Consider the following 21,938-nt stretch of genomic DNA (forward strand, 5'->3'; position numbering starts at 1 on the left):
GTAAACCAAGACTTTGAAAACAGACCGTGTTTGATAGACATCTCTTTGAATGCAGCACCCCCAGGTATGCACGGTTTAGATATACTCCAGGAGTAAGTGCAATACTCAGTAATATTATTTTACTGGCTGTTTATGCATTGGAGTTCTCTTTAGACACATTTTAATGGGTACTGTAGTGTAACTCTAAAATTGGAGCTGTACAGGTACAATGTACATGACTTTTTCTGATGTCTACTGTATGATATTACGTATTGTGTACGTGAAATTATTCATGCAGGTGTATATGTGGACATTAGTAGAATTGCTTGGAACTTTCTTTAGTTAATCATAGCTGGGCAAAATAATGAATAATGTTTTATACTTTGGCTATATATATATTTCTCATGTAACTGAAATGTACGGTAACATGTCTGTTTGCAGAATGTACTTTGTGCAAAGCATTTCAGCAGAACGTCTCTTATAAGGTACATGAAGTAGCAATTTCAAGTGTATTTTTGGATGACATCCAGTCTATACATGCAGTTTCCAAAAAAGTTGTGTCGGGAAAGATGTTGTCTGCAACGGGCAAAATTCTGATGCAACGTTGACCAAAAATATGCATCCTACGAAAAAATGTGAAAAATCCGGGCTCCGCACAGGCACAGTACGTTCTGCAAACATGCTACTTATACATATATATAATATGCAGGCTTTGCCACATCCTGTGTGGAGTCTTTACTCGCAGTGTAGGTCATGCTGACGGCATGTTTGAACAGTTTAAGTACGCTTTCTCTGTTAACACCCTGGATAAACATGTGGATTTCCTGTGATGAAGTGTCTCTTTGAAGCCTGAAGTACAAAATGTACAATTTTTAGTCCACATTATTGTTGCTATTCCCGGGCATGTTACTTTACAACTACTGGTTTGGATTTGAATTTTTTTTATTCAAAGCTTGCTCTCAGGCCACACCAATATTAATTTTTTTCCACGATTTTTGGACATTTTCAGGTGAAAATATAGCAGGCAGACACATATTCATATAAAAGCAGAGGGCAGGGAGGAAAATGTGAATAACTGACTTTTAATTAACCATAAAAGTCAGCAGACCAACACAAGGTATGAACTTGGTCCTCAGACAGTGTACAATATTATTTTTTTAGAATCCAAGAACCAACAAATTAAGATAGTGTGGCCTTAATTCATTGCTTGTCAAACTGGACATGGAAAAAGAACATGGTATGATAATTGTATTGCACTGAAACAAGTCGTGCAATAAAGTTGAATGTCTTTTTTAATGAATTGTCTTTTTTTCAGATGTATGCTTACTGAAATGAAGAGATACAAACCAATGCTGAAGTGAAGGTTTAACTTCTACTGGTGATTTTTTTTAATCAGCAGAATACAAGATGGGGTAAGTACACTTTGTATTTTACTTGTAACTCATGGTGGAATCCATCCATCCATTGAAATATTATAATACATGTAGTTAAATATTTGTCAAATTGGTATTTATCAAAATTGTTACATTAAATGCACTATTTGGCACAACCCCTATTCACATATCAGTTCATTTCCATTATATTGTTGATGTTCCTGTCATGTATTATTGGTGAAATTGTATTGATGCCCTAAAATTGAACTTGAAGTTAAAAATTTTGATTCATGGATCCCAAAGGAACAATCCTTTTGAAATAAAAGTGCATACTCGGGATTAGAATGAAGCATACTGAACTTTAGGGTACCCAATGGGAGTTTTACTGTGTTTGATAAGATAGTGTTATGGACTCACTTAATTAATCAATTTTTTTTGCCACATAAAACAATTTGCAATTTTTTTTGAGAACAGGTAAAAATTAATGTGCACGTGGATGTCATCCACAATTTACATTAAATCAGTGTGGCCTAACCTGCATACAAATGTACAATGTATAATACACAGTGTATATATGCAGTTGGTATTTTAATTTGAGCCCTGTACGTAAGCTAGCACCACTCAGTCACATTGTGCATGTGCATAATATTAGACTTCCTTGAAAAGATCAGAAGTGAACCAATTCCCACCACCTGCAATGCAAACCCATTACTTTAACAAGCACGTACATGTACAGTAGGAGGCCTTTCTGCTGAGATCTTCAAAGCTTTTTTTTACCCTAAAGGCTTGCCTTTGGCACATCCCCTTACAGTGTAATTGGTCCAACCTTGAGTAACATGCTTTTATGTTGTAAATATCATTCGTGCCAGAAATCTGGACTCGAAGTCACACACAGACACTTTAAACCGAATTTCATACATCAAGTAAGATGTAACAATTAACAGTGTTCTTTCCGTCATTTGACATAATTTTGCTACTCGTGACGGACACAAAATTTGTCTAACACAATTTCATGACTCTCTGAAAATAAATGTGTACAAAAATACCATGCAATGTACACAAATAATTCCCCCTATCAGTTCCTGCTAATACGTTGAATATGTCTTTAAGATACCGATATTTATGCCTTTGCCTCAGACAAAGACATAAAAATGACACATACATTTTGTAACATACAGTATAACAGGCAGTGATGGGGGATTTAACTCTCCAAAGCAACTTACAGCTATGTACATGTAGAATGATAGTATAATCTTGTACAATAGCTATATGAATGAATCTTATAATGATCGTTTTGTTATCGCAAATACAGTTATCATATAATTGTATAAGCTTATCACGCTGAAGTAGCCGTTTTGGCTACGAATTGGTTCATCAATCATAACATTGCAGCTTGAGTTAGGGAGAAGGATATGAATATCAGTCTTAATGTTATTATGGGAAATTTTGTGACACCTTGGAGAGAGATTTCTTGGAAAATATTGAACACTAAAGTCTCACACACGTCAAACAGGAAGACCAATTACATTGAACCTAACTTGAAACATCCGATCCAGTGTGTGGTAATGAGGTAAACGTGAACGTTTTGCAGGGATGGAAATACTGGGTGCATGTGCACCTTAGTGCACCCAAAATTGAAGCTGTGCACCCAATTTTTTTCTGTGGGTGCATGCACTGGTGTACCCAAATATTTTTGTAGATATTTTGTACATATCAATTGTATAATAGTATGCAGGATATGCTTGGCATCTAAGTGTCAGAAAAACAATAACATGTTTGTTGTAGTACTTGTTTAAGATTTTGAAGTTAGCTCCTGTTTTGTTTTATATGGTGCACCCCAAAATTTTGTGCACCCATTCCCAAAAATGAATTTCTGTTTTGAGACTCCTTGCGGAGAGACTTCTTGGAAAATATCGAACGCTGACTTGAGGAGATGTCTCGCGTTTGCAGAAAGACCAATTACAGTACAGCTCGCGTCAATGTTTCCATCCTGTCGCGTCAATGCCGCGTTCCCCGCGCGTTCCGAACGCGTTCGGCAAATATGCATAAACGCTAACCCGAACGCGGCATAACGCGGTAGAGTTGGCGCATCGCGTAACCATAACGCGTTTCCGATCGCCAGACAAAGTTAATGAGATGGGGTCAGGTTTCATGTTTTGTTTTACGGTTTTGTAAGACAATAGCGACTTGGCACCTAGAACGGCGTCATGTAGCATTGTTGGCACCTCTCTCATGTCGTTGCAGAGATAGCCTACAACTACAACTACATGTGCAATTTTGAACACAAAATTTAGTGCGTTTATAACGTTTCAAAAGTCAACAGGCGTAAGAGAATGTATCTCACAAAGTGCCGACTAGCCGCCAGCCCGACGCACATTGTGGCACGGCCCGCAGCGTTATGCAGCGGACGTGGAGTCTTGACACACAAAACTCTTCAAGAAGCCGCCAAAATTCTCCCTAATTTCCACCTAAACAGACGCTAGCCCAAAATGTTAACGTTTTATAGGTTTTCATCCGACGAAAACATCGGTAAAGCGATACCACCACGCCCCCCTCCCCCAACTCACATAGTACGCGCAGCCTTCCCTAGCCGTTATATTTGAAACCCTGACGCTTGGTGAACGCGTTATAGTTGAAACCCTAACGCGTTTCACACCTTCATTAACGTATGCGGAACGCGGTCTTATCGCGTCAATGCCGCGTTCGCGGTTGTCAGAGTTGGAAACTATAACGCGAGCTGTACTGTACCTTCGCATTCTAGATGGAGGTTACGGTTACGCGTGACCTTAAACTCCATGATGTCCTTAACAAAATCTACTGCAGTGTAACCTGGTCAGTCAAACATTCAAACCTGGCACAGCCAATTGCAAGTATAACTTTGCCTTTGATTTTATTCTAACACTAGGATTCAAAACACCATTTTTTGTTCTCCCAATAGCAGCCTCTAGTATCTGGCACTACAGGCTGTTATTGAATAAATTTATGAATATACAAAAACACATTTCGGGCTAAGAATGTAGACTAATTACAGTATACAACAAAATGAAATAATCATAGTTGTGTTGTGTTATGTTGTTGTTGTTGTTGTTGTGAAAAAGGATTACAAATGTATCATTATATACAGTGTATGATTGTTATATTAATAATAATAAATGAAGTTACAATAGTGACACAGACCACAAAAAGCTATATACAATGTACATGTATAAGGAATTTATGTAATTTTTGAACTGTATAAATGGAGGATTGGACCAAAAAAATTGTAACCTCTGTCATTGTTTTTCACCAAAAAAACTATTATCATGACAAAAAAATTTACCAATTTTCAAAAAATTAATAAACGTACCGTGCAAAATAAGAACGTACCGGGTGGATGTTCGGACCAAAAAAAAAAAAACGTACCGGTACGTTTATTCAGCAGATGAGAGTAGATCAATTTTTGGTGAAAATGTTACATAAATTAATACATCTTTAAGTCGCAAGTTAGTCTAAGACGTGTAACACAATGCCTTGTATATCTGTGGGCGATTTGTGGTACATTGTTCTGAAACAACAGGAGCCGTTTGACTAATTTGCATCAACCTTGTCTTGACTTTGTCAAACTTTTGTCTCCTATTAAGGACTATCCACAATTCGTCTTCACTCATATGCATATCAGTCAACAGTTCATGCTTATAATTATAAACCAGCTGAATTTGAGACTACTTCAGTGTCACAACAAACTTTTTCAAGGTAGTGGATGCTACGTTGTGACCATTTCGCAAATCATATCCACTGTTGCTTGAGTAACAATGTTTTAATTTTCTTTTGCATACCTTACTTCCTGGATGTCTAACCTACACGAGGGAGAACAATTTGCGTACCCCAACCCATAAAGCACGTTGACCCTGCTGATTGTATCGATCCACTAAGTACAATTTTCCCTCAATTTGGAAACCCTCCTGGGAAGCTAGGTTTGAGTAATTTTTCCAAAGCCGGTGTGATTGTACCATCCAATCCTTTGGCGCACTCCATGGTGACTATGAAAAGTATTCTTGTGCAACAGGGTTCTCACTGGGCTGTTTGAGTCTAGGGGCCCCCTACACTGTGATTTGGACCCCCTATACAATCATACTGTAATTTAGCTCCCTACACTGTCTCTCAACCTTGTGCATAAATCTCTTAAAAATTGAAATTTTGACTTAAATGTAGCTATAATCAAGGAATTTGTCCCTCAATAAGCTAGAAATAGTGTCAGAGAGGGTAATTTTTTGGGGGGAGAATACTGTTACCGTAATGTCTTTAAAAAAATTACCTTAATTTCTATACTGCTACAATGTAGTAGCTGACCCCTTCACTGTGAAAAAATTCTGCTGAGAACCCTGGTTTCTTAATATGCAAAATAAATTTTGCTACATTACAGTGACTGTACCATAGCAGTCTACACAACACATAAATAACAATTACAAACATTATGATAATCGAAATAACGAAATTGATAGAATATAGATAAAGAAAAAGTCTTAATAGCTGTTTGGATGGTACCCGGCAACTCGTAAGACTTGTGAATTCAGGGAATCCGATAATTTGTTCGTTTAATTTGCCATGAGAAAAGCCCTAACAAATTGCTGGAATAGCTATTCAGGGTTAAACTTTGAAGCATCATTTACCTTTTATCTAACAAGACTGATTTACATGTGTTATTCATTGTAGATTGACTCAGCGGTTTTGCATTGATATTGAGAAGCCTGCGCTTTGCTTATAATTTCAAAGGACAAGAGAAGATGGACTGAAACGTTGGTCACATCAGTTTGCACAATCCTACTTTGTACAACTGTGTTGAATAGCACATCTCATTCAGTAGAATGTACTGTGCCTAGTATACAAAACCTGTATTGTGCTTTGCACTTTGGCAGAACGTCTCTTTGACTTTAAGGTCATATCTGCGTACACATACAGCTCTCTCTATACATATACTGGCCTTATGATTTTCACATGTCGTGTCGGAAAACATGTCATCTTCAACGGGCAAAATTCTGATGCAGCGTTGGCCAAACGTCTAACAAAAACCGTTAAAAGCCCAGGTTTCATGCAGGTGCAGTAAGTTCTGCCTACGTGCAATGCTGAATACAGAAGCAGGTCCATACAGCTATAGGATTACAATGATAAGAACGTAACAGGTGTTTTCTGATGTCCTAAACTTTGCCGGGGGGGCTTCCCTATTGAAGGCACCCTTTCAGTGGCTAATGACACTGCCAGGTTTTAGGAGGAGAGTCATTTGAGTTAGGCTTTATCGATTTCAGACCTGCTGGGAATTTTGGCTTGTTATCAGAGGGAGATCTTAAGCAGAACATTAGGGCGATGTTAAGGTATAATTGGGTTTGTGGCTAGACTGTTGAAAGTATAGATCCAGACATTTTGGAAGAAGACTGTAACAGAAAAGATGTGGGCTGTAATTATATAATTTTTTTTATATATTTAGTACTTACAGTGTCAGGTCAAGGTATTTAGAATTAGCCATCACTGACAACTCAAAATTACTGTAGATGAATATTATTCAACCGGTAGACATACATTTCGTATCTTTTTTTTTATATTTACACAAAGTATAGCTTAATTACAATTTACATACAAGGGCATATTGATATTCAAACAAATTCTAGAGACATGCTGGCTACAGAATCGATTCCCTTATCAAACAATCTGTCAGGAAAAAATCAGTCAAACGAATAGGCAGCCATTAAATTAGGGTATCTGTGCTGTGAAAACAGGTTAGTCAAATTATTAGCAGACCATCAAATAATACAATTTCTGTCTCCTTCGAAAATTTGACCATTTCATTAACCTATATACGAAATGTATTGTGAGTTTTATCAGCAATGTTATAAATGCACACATAATCATAATCATTGGGAATAATGAGCTCTCTAGACTAGTACAATTATTGTTAGCAGGCCGGCTGTTTGAATGGTACATTGTGGTAATGAAAAATGCCAGACAATTGAAGCCTGCGCTCAGTAATTTCATGGAGCATTTACTCAGGCCATTACTTTAATAACATTTCACGGGACAGAGACAACAGCGGCTGCCAACGATCCATTCGGGGCGATTTTCGACGCAATATCTTGAGAAGGAAAGTCGAGACTCGTCCCCAACGAATAGACGGTGAGATTAGAGCGAGATTTGGCCGCTGTTGCCAACCATCCCGTGTGACGCCCGGATGTATATCAGAAGTTACGGCTATTAAGTCTCTTGAATAGGTTGACCATCCGGGCTTATAACAGCAAGGGATGAAGGACTTATGGTATTACTTACGGTGTGTGCAGAATAAAGATAGCACAATTGAGCACAAATTACCATATTGTTCTCAACGGCAGTACATGCGAATTTAAATTATTACACGTCGTCAAGCTACAATGTATACAGCCATTTCACCATTTCCTACATTTTAGCCACAGCAAGTAATTTTTATGGATGACATCATCAGCGTGCACATTAATTTTCGCCTGATTTTGGAAAAGAAAAAAAGAAATGTTGTTTCCTAATCTGACTGTGGTCAACATGCCGAAAATGGGCAAAGATGTCTGCTGCCATGCTGGAACGTGGATGGCAGATACACACGTATACAATGTAACTATGAAGAGAGGAGACAAGAAAAGGCTCTGATTTAATGTTTGTTTCTTACTTTAATGCAGTGATATGTGATTTAGGGTATAGGATTTTCTTCTAACACAACCAGTAAGGTTCTCACCTGCTTACGTTTCGATGTCTATCAGACACCTTCCTCAGAGCTTCTGACTGGAGTTCTGCAACTCGCCGCTATTTAACGCCAAAGTAGGTGGCGCTTTTGCGGCGAGAATGCAATCCCAAACGTGGCTGAGCTTGTATCCCCCCTCGTCCCGGTTCATCACTGGGGTAGACTTCCTTATCCAGACTGCTTCTTTAATCCAACAGATTCTTCTGTTGTCCTCCCTATCTATGACCCTGGCACCCTCCCAGTCTATCACACAATTGTTTCTGGCAACATGATCTGTGACTGCCGATTTCTTCTCTTCTTTTTGTGCTTGTTGTTTCTGGGAGCGTGTATATCTTACGGTTTCGCTGTTGTCTGCCTCTTTTCTGTGTTCTTCCAGTCTTTTGCCAAAGGTCCTGCCAGTTTCTCCAATATACACTTGATCACAGCTTTTGCATGGTATTTTATATACGCAGTCTGTTTTCACGTGGTCCCCCATCTTGTCCTTGGGGTGGACAAGCAGGTTCCTCAATGTTGTTTTTGGTTTCACTGCTGTGGATACCTGGTGTTTCCTGAATACCCTTTCTAGTGGTTCGGTTACTCCTTTCACATATGGGATAATCACCATGGCCCTAGTTTTCTCCCCCTCTTTCTTGTTCTTCTCTGTCTGCTTTGACCTCTTCCCTTTCCGTTCCACCTTCCGAAAGGTCCATTCCGGGTACCCACAACGGACAAGGGCTCTTCTGATGTGCTGTGTTTCTCTTTCCTTGTCCTCCTCCTCTGTCACCACCGAGTTACATCTGTCCATAAGGGTGCGGATGACTCCCAGTTTCTGGTGCAGTGGATGGTGGGACTTGAAGTTGAGATACTGGTCTGTATGTGTACTTTTTCTGTACACTAGAAGCTTTACTGTGCCATCCCCCTTTCGTACCAGGAGAGTATCCAGGAACGGTAATGTGTTGTCTTTCTCCTCCTCATGCGTGAACTGAATACTTCCTGTGGGATCTATGTTGTTAAGAAACAATTGTGTGATAGACTGGGAGGGTGCCAGGGTCATAGATAGGGAGGACAACAGAAGAATCCGTTGGATTAAAGAAGCAGTCTGGATAAGGAAGTCTACCCCAGTGATGAACCGGGACGAGGGGGGATACAAGCTCAGCCACGTTTGGGATTGCATTCTCGCCGCAAAAGCGCCACCTACTTTGGCGTTAAATAGCGGCGAGTTGCAGAACTCCAGTCAGAAGCTCTGAGGAAGGTGTCTGATAGACATCGAAACGTAAGCAGGTGAGAACCTTACTGGTTGTGTTAGAAGAAAATCCTATACCCTAAGTATCTTCCAACCTGATGAAATTATTTACGGGAAGTGATATGTGATGTTGGCTGGGTTCCCACTGAATCAAAACCATTTGTACAATCATGATTGAGTCAAAATTTTAAAATGTAGGGACCTTGTTTTTTTTCGGCCCATCTTGTTTTTTTTTTTTTTCACCCGCTCGCATAAGATTTGTAGTCTGCGGAGGATGTCATCCATAAAATTTACTTGCTGTGGCCTAAGTTGTGATTAATTGTTTTCCAAGCAGAGAATTTGTCTTGCTCCACTAAGATAGAACCTCAGCAGTATTCAGGGTACTTTACATACCTTAAGGGGATGTACCATGTTTGAATTTTACACATTATACAAAGGACTCATAGTGCGTCTCAGATCTTAATCTTAAGTACACGGTAGAAAGATTTATTGTGACCAGCAGGTTTCTCAAACAACTCAGCTTGTCAGCAACAAATAAGCTGTTGAATGTTTTTTATTTATTTATTAATTTATTTTGCACAAAAAAACAAGATACAAGGTGTAAAGTAAAGTAAATTAAATCAAAAACACTGTGCAGGAGAAGATGAAGGCTTAAAGGCTTGTACAAGCCCTTCTCCTTATTTAATAAACATAACAAAACAATCACAATTAAACTGATTAACCGAAATACTTAAATGAAAATCAAGGCAAATGAAGAGAAAATATCAACAAATCGTAAATACACTGTAAGTACCCATTATACAGTTAAAAACAAAATTATAGCAAAATAAACATTACTAATGAAGAAGCTTGCAGTTGAAGAATGTTGAATGCAGTTGATATTTTACACTAGGAAACATTGGGTATTTTCTATGATTTGAAATTATATCATATATAAGCTGAAACACTGATCCATCACACAAGGCTAATTGCTTGTTGCATAATTTTCTCATTTTCATTTCTTCAAACGATTAGCCATAATTTTTCTTGCCTGAATTGCAACATAAGGCTAGCCTCAGGATGCTAGACTGTTCCCAGGGCCAATACATAGGCCAGCCCCTTTGCTCAGTGCCTGTTGCAGACAATATCTTTCTTGACACAACATTTTTGAAAACTCCATGTATAGACGGAATGTCATCCTTTAATACATGTGTGTGAATACAACTTTAAATGAGAATAATCTCTGTTCTGCCAAAGTGCTATGCACAATGTGTTTTGCACAGGTGCGGCTGTACGTTCTGCCGATGTGCTCAAGTTAAACCTTCCAGTCTTGAACAGCTGTTATGTCCACCAACCAGACTGTGAAAGTCAATAAGGACATCAGGGCCTTTTCAGGAGTACTTGTAAAGTATGGATAAGGAAGAGCTGCTGTACAATAGAAACATGATATACATGTAGTTAACCCTTGTCCTGCGGAGCCCAACAATTGCTGTTTTTCACATACATGTACAGTACCATGTAGAACTCATGTATACAATGTACTAGGTACGATTTTGGGGTATTTCTCATGCAACGCATCACACCACAGCAAAACACAACAAATGTGGAAGTAACTATGCCACCGCAGGGCAAAAAAAGTCAGGGGTCTATGGCCTAATTAAGACACGAAATTATTGGAGAATATTGTGTAAAAAATGCCAACAGGACTATGGTTAACTTTCTCCCTGCTGAAGAAGCCTTTCGGCACCAAATTTTGTAATTTCACAGTTTGGTTATGGGGTTAAAGCAGCAGGGAGAAGGTTAAAGATGTACTAGTCTAGTAGTCTGATGCATTAACCTTCTCCGTGTTACGTAACCCCATAATTAATACAAAATGCCTCTCAAAAAGCTAACCCAGCAGTAAGATGGTTAAAGAAACAGGGTCTGGCATTTTTAAATTTGTTTATCCCTCTTTAGGCTGTAGCATAATATGCTGTAACAGGACTTGTCTTTTTTTAGCTCTACGTAATCTTGACATACATGTATTTTCACTGTGTTTGTTCAGGTTTTTTATCTTAAGTAAAGGTTATTGTTAACCCTGAGGCCTTCCACCAAAGTTATTATTAAATATATTATTATTATTATTAATGAGGCTTGCAAATTGTTCATCGTTGCCTTGAATAAAACAATCATGATTGGATATTTTGTACATACAATTTGTACAATGTACTAGTAGTCTCATAATTATCTCTGTAAGAGCTTCCAAAACAACTTGTACATGTAAGTTGTGTGTTTCAATATTCAACACACACATCTTAAAGTTTCAGCTCAAAGTTAAACTTTGTAAAGTATCAAGTTTTGTATAACCAAAGGCCATAGCTACGGGTAAATATGGCCATACATTTTTGTATACATGTGATGATGTATGGCTTCCTACAATGCTCAGTCACGACATACAAGAAATGTAGTCAATTGCAGCTCATCAGTATTCAGATTGCATCCCCCACCTCAGATAAAAGCAGTTCCTTCCATGGAAAGTCACCAGCAAATGAGACATCTGTCCTGCACTGGCCATGAAATTTGCACTGAGCTTCGTTTAATCTTTACGTGACTTCTCGCAAAGGTCAGGAGTGTGCCAAAAATAGTCTCCTTGATCCTGCACTTGTAAACTTAAAGTGCTTTGAAGACTTCCATATGTGTTCTCTACATTTCACAGAGTGAACGTGCATATATGCATGTGTACTCTTTGATATGGAAAAAATACATCATACTGTAAAAAAAATCATTTGAATTGTCTTCACATTGCAAAATTTCACAGTTCAAAATTTTAAGTTTTCAAATTTATAAGTTTTCAAAATTTTCCAACTTGAGGAAAATGGACTTGTGTTCATGAAACTTAATATTCACGGTGGAGGGGGAGGGGAGCTAACTTACATGACGTACAATATTATTGATAATGGTTCATGACACAATGTAACTTAATGATATAATAATATCAGCTGCAGTTATATACATTTCCCTGTAAGTGTCAAAGAAACATCTTAAGAGGTTCATTATCATTTGACATGTATCTTTTTTATATATCAATTATATGTTTTAATCAAATTTCGTTTAAACTTATAGAGGTCAAGTGATCATGAATACCAAGTTAACTTTTCAAAGGTCATGGTCATTTCAGGATCCGGGCCAGTCTAGAGACATAACATACATTTCGATCTGTACTAGTTACATGTATATGTACTACTGTTACATAATTTTTTTTTCTTTTCAGGTACTCCAAGGTGGTGGCTAACCATGCCTTTGTGGTGTTTGGCATCACTGTGGCCACCCTGGTCACCTGTGCTGTGGTCAGCTTCACCGTCCACCAGCTGCCCAACTTCTCAGACCCCATCGCTGTGAGTCAGCCAATTTTTTCAAAGCCTTATGATCGTAAATATTCTCTTCAAACACATTTGCATATCTCAATGGTAGACGTAGACTTTGCAACACAGAGTTGGAGGGCTGGTCACCATAAATTATATTTAATAATTATATATGAAATTGTTTTTGAGTAAGAATAAACAGAGCAGTACTTTATTTGGCTACTTTACCATCTGAAGGTAAACATTATGTACAATTATTAAATTAATGTTTTGCTTTGCAAATGTTACCATAAAGATTTCTGAGTTTTTTTCCTGTCTTCACACTCATTCTCAGTCACTGATGGAATATCATTTTGTTTAATTCTTAGACTCCCTTAACAAATTTTTTAAATTGTACCACTTGGTTGAAACTTGGTTGGAATGATGGCCCTCTACATGTTTTCGGTTAGTTATAGCGAAGTGTGTGACTGTATACTTGTAGCAACCACTTTTGCCATTCTGCAGGGATTTGAGCCGCGAGGAACTGTGCTCGGTGACCGACTGTTCAGCTGGGACAACCTGAACGATGCCACCTGCAGCTTCTCCGGCTGCAAGCTGCACAACATTCCTCTCAAGTTCGCCCACGAACAGCAACCCAAGGACGACAGCCATGAGGATGATGATGAGGAGGACCCAAGGTATTTTCTTTGAAAATGAATTTCCCAGTAGTGAATGAACCAACAAAACGACAGTCCTCTTATTGTTGAACACATTGTAGACTTTCTGTGTTCTTTCTGTGCCTTGAAGAAGGTTTTGTTTTGTCAGTCACTTTTCTTGACTGTAAGCCATGAGGACGATGATGATGATGAAGACCCAAGGTGTTTTGTTTGTCTGAAAAAGAATTTTCTACAAAACAACCGTCCTCTTATTGTCACACATGTTGTAGACTTTGAACCATTTCTGTGTTCTTCCCGTGGCCTTGAAGAAGGCACACCTTCTGTTTTGTCAGTCACTTTTTCTTGACTGAAAGCCTGTTACTTTGTACCACCTTGACCACTGCACTTGCCGTAGGGCAACTGACCAGGACCGCCTGCCTGTGGTGGAACTGGAACTTGTCCACCATTCCCTTGACCACTCGGGGAATGGCCTCTGGGATTCCCTGCCGCCCAATCTCTACCAGACATCCGGCATGGATCTGTTTGACGACTGGTACCGTCTAGGACTTTGAAATACAACACTAAACCAAAACTCATTCTACTAAAACCACACCCAAGTCTCTCTTTTCGTACAAGCCAATGAGTGGCATGTAGATGTCCCCTATTTTAATTCTTAACAATTACCCAAACAACGTTTATTCCCAAACCTCAAGAGCTGTCCTTCAGGATTTATCTTAACCAAGGTTGACCAGGTTCAATAACACCCTTGCTGATCCAGTTTTTTTTCACCTTGTTGGCCAGATTTATAATGCTGTACCAACTAAGCATGGTCTTCAAACTTACGCTTTGTTGGTACTGCAAAACTTACCCCTAGCAAAAAAAAAATTATCTCCGCATGAGCTTGTTACGATACTTGCACTAAATGTTGGTGCTGAACAGTTAGGTTAACACCAAATATGCATTGTACTTTGAAGTTAGTATATTGTTTATTGCGATATAATTTCCTTTTAGAAAATTGTGTTTAGCAGCACAGCACATCAATCGGCAGAACGTACTGCACCTGTGCAAAACCCGGATTTTTCATGGTTTTCGTTAAACGTTCAGTCAACGTTGCTTTTAGAATTTTGCCTGTTGCAGACAATATCTTTTTCAACATAACTTTTGTAAACTATACACAGGATGTCATCCAAGACATTCTGCTGAAGTGCTATGCATAATTATACAAGTTTCTTGTAGGCACAGTACGTTCTACCAACGTGTTTAGCATCACCAGGTAGTAACTTGTTTGCACCACCTTTAACACAGGTACGATGATGATGACTATGATGATGAGGGAGACTACAGGGTGGTACGACCCGGCGTGGTGGAGGACATGAAGGATGGAGGCCGGCCTTACCCCGGGCACGTAGAAAACATCGGGTTCACGGCATCATCCGCCACAGCCGCCCCACCATCACCCGAGCAGCCCACACCGTGGAACCCCAACAACGGGACACTGGTACTGGACTCTCCTGGTCAGGACTTCGTCGACGTGACCACCTCACCTAGTGCTGCCACTCCGGCCACTGCTGCTGAGGCCAGGGTGGTCAGTCCTGTCGGTCAGAAGTGGACATCCTCACCACTCACACACAGACCCAGGCAGAAGAGGACCATTGGCCTGTGTCAGATCAACCCTAGGCCTCTCCAAGTCACCTTCCCCTGTAACAACCCAAGTGAGTGCCACATTTTAACATCTCAGGTTATCAGTTACATCCTGTGTACACAGAGTCTTTACTGGTTCTGTGAAAGAAAATCCCAATATCCTATGTTCTACCAACCTGGTGAAACTATTTTCAAATATCTTGATGTATCTTTTGTATTTGTTTCTCTCCAGGCAGACAGTATGCCCGAATGGTGTTCGAGTCTGCGGGGAACTTCCACGATGAGTTTAACCTCTTCACCCTGCCGGCCATCCTCAGTATGTGCTCCCTGGAGCAGGTGTTAGTCCGGGACCACGTCCAGTTCCCCAGTCTGTGTGTCACGTCCTCTTGCGACGACTGCTGTCCCAGCTGGTCCCTGGGCAACTACGTTGCACTCCTGCAGAACCGAGAGTCATGCAGTGCCATCACACAGGGAGACGTCAAGGCAGTCCTGGGGAGGCTGAAGCAGTGTTCTGGCTTCTACCACAACAACAGCCTAAAACAGGACTGTTGGAAGGCGGGAGAACCATACCAGGACAGTTGCCCCCGGGTACCCGCACAGTGTGTGGAATACAATGCAGTGCACTCCATCCTGCACTACCTTGTAGACAAAGACTTCCTCAGCCCTGATCAACCCAATGTCGACATCCTTCGCTACGCCATGGTGTTTGTTCCCGTTGCCAGCGGCCAGGCAATGATGGACATCTACCAGGACAAGTTTGACAAGAAAACCATCTCGGACGGCGTAACGAGAGTCGTTGGCATCGACTTTGGGATAAAGTACACGATGTTTGAGCACTACCTCCGGATGGATACTGTGTATCCCTGCATCGCCATGGCCATTGTCATCATCATCATCCGTCTCTACACGGGCTCGGCCTTCATTACCTTTATGACGGTCTTCACCATCGTCAGCTCCCTCATTGTGTCGTACTTCTTCTACACCCTCGTGTTCCAGTTCCCGTTCTTCCCCTTCATGAACCTCACCACCGTCATCCTGCTGGTGGGAATCGGAGCAGACGACGTGTTCGTGTACTGTGACATTTGGCAGCACAGCAAACAGGAGAGACCAGGCTCCTCCTTAGTAGACATCGTCTCAGAGACCCTGGGACATGCAGCCTTATCCATGTTCGTGACAAGCTTCACCACAGCGGCCACCTTTTACGCCAACTTTGTCAGTAAGATAACGGCCATTCGCTGCTTCGGTGTCTACGCGGGCACTGCCATCCTGGCCAACTTCATCCTCATGATCACCCTCATCCCATCCACCGTCGTCATCTATGAAAAGTACATCGCCAACATCTGCACCTTCAAGAAGAAAAGCAATGTCTACTCCCTCAAGAAGAGCTGCGTCGAGATCTTCTGTGACCTTGGCAGGAAGGTCGAGTACGAGCTGTCAGAAATGTCCAGGATATTCTTTGACAAGCTCCTCCCCTGCATCGTCATCAAGTACCGGTACGTGTGGCTGGTGTGGTTCGTGGGGATGATGGTGGGAGGGTTCTAGCGTCCTGTTCGTGATCCGGGGGCTTCACCTTCCGAGCCAGAAGGACTTCCAGGTCTTCAGCAGATCCCACCCCTTTGAACAGTACGACATGGTCCACCGGGAGCAGTTCTGGTTCGAGAAGGCGCAAGACAACGAGTACGCCTACCTCCCCATCACCATGATCTGGGGTGTCGTACCAAAGGATAACGGAAATCACCTCAACCCAGACAGCCGAGGTAAAGTCATCTTTGATGACACCTTTGACGTTACAAGCACGGCGTCTCAGGAGTGGCTGAAGGGATTCTGCTTCCGTCTCAGAAACCAGTCCTTCTACCAGCCGACTCCGGGACCACAGCTAACCAACTGCTTCATCGAGCTGTTCCAACAGTGGATGGACCGGGAGTGTGCGGACGAGCTGACGGGAGAGGACTTCCACCCCTGCTGTAACAAGTACGCCTTCCCATACCCCAGAGACGTCTTCAAGTACTGCATCAAAGTGGCCACCATGGAGCTAGACAACATGCCCAGATTCAGGTTTTACAGGGAAACCCCCGGGCCAGGTTTGACGAGAATGACAGGATCCGGGGTCTCATCATTGAATTTGACAGCAAGTACAAGTTCACGCTCGCTTTTGACACCATGGACAAGTTTTACCACGAGGTCGAAACGTGGATGCAAGGTGAGATGAAGAGTGCGCCTTCGGCTATGTCGCGCGGGTGGTTTGTCAGCTACTTTGACCACTATGCCCTGCAGGATAACCTGGCAACCGGGACCCTGATTGCCTTGGGTCTGTCTGTCGCAATAGCATTGGCCGTGATGTTCATCACCACCCTTAACGTGCTCATCAGCCTGTACGCCATCTTATCCATCGTTGGAACGATCGTGGTGACGGTCGGATCCCTGGTTCTGCTGAACTGGGAGCTGAACATCCTGGAGTCAGTCATCATGTCGGTTGCAGTGGGGCTGTCGGTGGACTTTTCAGTGCACTACGGCGTTGCATATCGCCTGGCGCCAGAAAAGGACAGGGAATCTCGTGTCATCTTTTCTCTCTCCAGAATGGGGTCTGCGATCACGATGGCGGCCCTGTCCACCTTTGTCGCCGGTGCTCTGATGATGCCGTCAACGGTTTTGTCGTACGTCCAGCTGGGAACCTTCCTCATGCTCGTCATGACCATCAGCTGGGGTTACGCAACCTTCTTCTTCCAGAGCCTGTGCCGGATGCTGGGCCCGGAGGGGAACTGCTGCCACATCTCCATCCCGGCCTGCCACCTGCCATGCGACGGGATGCACATCGTCAAGTCCGACTCTGCCCAACAGCCTACTACAGGTGCTGTATCCTACGAAATGGAGCCGCTGACGTCACAAAAAGTCTCCCGATACAGACAGCGGGGGGACACGCTCCAAGTGTCCGTCGCCACGGTGAACGGCAGTTTGCGGCTGCCACCCAAAGGCAGGGCGGCCTCCAAGCTTCCCGACCAGTTGACAATCGTAGGTGCACGTCAAAACCGGGACCCGTATACAGAGAAGGACCTAAACACCATAACCATCCGGCAGAATGGACAAAGCAGTCGGCCTCGTCTAAAATATGGCGATGCGAGTGAAGGGGAAAATCCGGAAACAGTGCCAAACCACAGATCGAATGTCCCCGACATCTGGGTGCCCAGGGAGGGGGACAGTAGCTCACAGGAGGTCAGCAGATGACAGGTGTGATCTCAGACAGGGGAAGAGTTTGGAAACAAGGAGATCCTTCTAAATATGGTAGAGTGGATCCGATTCATCCCTCATCTAACCAACATTGCTCACACTGCAGTCGTCCCTCAGAAGGTGAGCCGAATTGTTTGCATTTAGAACTTTTATTCGGCCTGTCATGACCAATTTTAACCTGTGGACTACTTCAATGGTACAGAATAAAATAGAAGTGAGAACTCCGTGAACTACATGAGCCTCAGTCAGAACACTTGAAGAAGCCCACAGGAAACTGGTATTGACAGGCTGAATAATAGTTCTAAATGTACAATCTATTGTACAAAACACAATGTACATGTACAATCATGCATTTCGAACCAGATGTCTTACCGGGACGTCTGCAGTGTGATGCCTGTTAGCTCAAGAATGTATCCACTTTTATAAAAAATTTAAAGCAGATCCTTCAGAAAGAAAAACTACTGTCAGAGAGATTCAGTTCAATGTTGATAAACACTAAAGGTACATCTTTTTTATGATGTTTGCCTTAGCATCAGTTTTCAACATCAGACAAAACTATTGGACCTGTTTTTTTCTAATCCCCAAAAGAAGTCTGGAGCAATACTTTTTCTATTACTAGAGAGTTTATGTGGAAAACAAGACTGTGGAATTAGTTGTCTTGAAGACTGTGATTTTAAGTGTACATAAGTGTGTATTTTATGAATGATGTACATTTTCTTCTTTTGCACCTCCCCATAAAGTGCCATAATAAGTATGTCTTTGCTGTGACTGGGGGGTTAAAATGACTGTGACACACGTAAATCTGTAGAGTTAGGAATATCTGAAATCATGGCACCCAACAGACTACAGTGGAAATTCTAGGATCAAAGTGAAATTCAAGCTTAATCGTGGTGGCAATACATTTTTATAGAGCCTCAGCTATCATATACATTGTATACAATGTATTAGCTGAGGTGAACATTGCTTTTGCACACTGCTGCAAAGGTGATGGCATTTACTGTAAAATCGGACCTGAAATAGCCTCCTTTCACTCTTTGTAGTGCTCTCAGATCTGACTGCCTACTTCTTTCATATAATTTCTTGCCATTACGTCGTCTTTGCGGCAAGAATGAAAATGTTGCACAATTTGAGAGCTGTGTTTTTTGGCATTTATAAGTATTTTATATGTCCCTGTACTCTGTAGTTTCATGTGTTGGATGAGTCCGATTATGTATTTAACTGTGTAAAAATTGCTAAGAAAGTGTCTTTGTTTTCCTATAAAAGGTTTATAATCGTGTTTAGACAAAGTCATGATGGTAACTGTTGCTACCATCCTACAGTTTGTAGGTGTGTCCTTGTAAATTGGGTTTGTATGGACAAAATTACTGCTTCTTAATTGACAAGCATTGGTAATTTTCTAACATTATGATAAACAATATTCATGTTAACGAAGGTGTTAGCTGTATAATAGATCCTGATAGAATCAACTAATGATAACTCCTGTGGAAATATTTATAGATTTATGACGTAAGTACAATGTCGTTTGATACATGTACGGTATATTTTACTACCTCAGATGCATATATTTTGTGATGGTGACGGTGAGCAGCTAGTAGTATTAAGGTCACTGCAAATTAAAGCAGCTTTATAACATTGCATCTAAGTAAAGGTGAACTAATGCTGTGTCTCATAAGTTGTACAAAGTGGAATGAAAAAAAACAACAGTTGTATCTGGTGTACCTTAAATGATAAGTTTTAACCTCATTCTTGTCAACTCGTATGTCCTGAGTTTGTTGCAAGAGATTTTACATCAGAAATTCCTATACCAACCAGCAGTTATACAAGCTAAGGGGATACAGATTAAGACTCATTTAGATGAGGCATTTCCCTCTCCTAGTACTACTTATATACTACTAATAATACACACCATACATTTTACACATCTTGCCAGATTTTGACACAGTACTACAATGATTGAAGTATGAAACTTGAGACTTTATTTGATATTGTATGATACACTGCAAAGGGAACCATTTGTAAGGGATTCATACTTACAAATTTTTGTACTTTTATCATAATTGTATTGTTACCATATACATGTATTGGAGTACTGGAAAAATCAGCAGTAAATTTAGCTTATTATCAAATTGAATATTGTCATGTACAAGTTTTAGTGTTATTTAATATCACTAAGAAATTGCAGTCTCTCAACAGATGCTCTACAATATTTTATTACCATCATGATGGTAAAAACATGTTTCTTTATCCACATCATTTTCAATCTTGTGAAAATTTCTTTTGTACTAGTTCTGTGCACACATGTACTTTCTCTGACCAAAATTTAATATACCTAACATTTTTGCACAAAGTTTCTGTCATCATTTTATTACATTTGAGCATTACATGATATAAGTGATATCTATCCTAGTCTATAGCAGCCATTCAGTCTCTATTACATACATGTACATTGTGTACATGTGAATGTTAGACATACTAAAATCATTCAGTGGATATTGTTACCAGAAGTTGCAAATAACACCAGCTCTTTGGATTCAATCACAGTCCAACATCCTTTGACTGCTTTGGAAGCCAGGAGACCTTCCAGGGATAGCAAAATAATGGTGAATTTGATGCAGAGACAATTAACTTAGAAGTCGGCATCCAGCGTAAACTAGTTGACCTTTTGCTGTGATTGGTTGCCAAAACGTGCCTTCCCCGGCATGGTAAAGTCTCGAGCCGTGGTTGACAGGAATGGACCCACTAGGAAAAAAATAGACAGTGGTTAGTCAAGCAACTGTTGGATGTTAACTAAGGCCACACCGACTTAATTCCTCTGAAGACACCAAACTAGTGCGCGCAGGTGAATAAAAAAAATTTCGGCCCCAAAAATGCTACTAAACCACATGAATGCAAAGCTGGTATTGTGAATTTGCGGCAGTACATAGCGACGTGTACGACAAGCTGGCACATGCTGGGTTTTTGCAGAATTTATGAATCGGTACTGCTTCGGTAGCCTGGGTGCCATCCTCCAGAGTTACCACTGGCTCCGCACTGTTGCTAACTACCATAGAGTACTCAGGCCTAGAGCCAGGCCTCAGAGGTTCAGAGGACGTGATCTTTTATTTTTTTTTTGAGAACAGGCAAAAATCAATGCGCACGCGGATGACAAAACACTGGTCACTTCAATTTTGGAATGTCACTTTCCGAATTTGCAGACGGCCATGTTGAAATCCCTGATTTTCAACTTTGCCATTTCTGCAGGTAAAGTAAATTTTTACATACCATTTGAAAGATCATGTTATCCTCAGTACCAGGTTATTTTTTTATGGTCAAAACATACATATTTGTCAAGATATTTCACTTTAAAAATTGCAATCCCGTCGGTGTACAAGCCACACCGACGGGATCAGAAGCCCACCCCGGTCGGTAGTAAAGTCTACCCTGTCGGGGTGGAAAGTCACCCCGCACCCAGACCGCATCCAATTATCCTCATGAACACCCCATGAAAACCACTGAATTAATGAGAATTCACATCTTCACACCAGTGTAATTAGCAAGTTTGTGTGATAATTCATGAGAAGTCTGGGCTCAAAGGTTACCCCGACGGGGTTGAACAGCCCCGTTGGTGTGTTGAACAGCCCCGTCGGTGTGTCAGGTTGACAGGCTGGGCTAATGGCCTAAGCCTTCAGACCAGACTGAAAGTAATTTCCCAATAGAAGTTTAAAAATTAACATTAAACTTGCTTCTAGGTTGATGGCGGTTTATACACAGTTTATTATATCACTTCATTATTATAGTTCTGTGTGTATTCCTGCAGTTTTTCTAGAC

At 41.0% G+C, this 21,938-nt stretch overlaps 2 protein-coding genes across 2 annotated transcripts in view; one reads left to right on the forward strand and one right to left on the reverse strand.

Annotated features, from left to right (window-relative positions):
- The first annotated feature begins 1,292 nt into the window (after positions 1-1,292).
- On the forward strand, positions 1,293-18,582 carry LOC109484205 (protein dispatched homolog 1-like). The gene is given in 8 exon segments (XM_019787452.1): positions 1,293-1,391; positions 12,540-12,663; positions 13,135-13,307; positions 13,681-13,818; positions 14,571-14,977; positions 15,139-16,445; positions 16,447-16,984; positions 16,987-18,582. Coding segments are annotated over 8 exon segments (3,834 nt in total). The 5' UTR covers positions 1,293-1,386; the 3' UTR covers positions 18,129-18,582.
- A 116-nt stretch (positions 18,583-18,698) lies between these two features.
- LOC109484208 overlaps positions 18,699-21,938 on the reverse strand; it is a 22,654-nt gene continuing 19,414 nt past the window's right edge. Inside the window, exon 19 of the mRNA XM_019787456.1 lies at positions 18,699-20,870. Coding sequence (XP_019643015.1) covers positions 20,782-20,870 — 89 coding nt within the window. The 3' untranslated portion in view covers positions 18,699-20,781. The remainder of the gene's footprint in view (positions 20,871-21,938) is intronic.

Source organism: Branchiostoma belcheri, unplaced genomic scaffold (genome assembly GCF_001625305.1).
Source record: "Branchiostoma belcheri isolate BF01 breed outbred unplaced genomic scaffold, Haploidv18h27 scaffold69, whole genome shotgun sequence".
NCBI classification, from domain to species: Eukaryota; Metazoa; Chordata; class Leptocardii; order Amphioxiformes; family Branchiostomatidae; genus Branchiostoma; species Branchiostoma belcheri.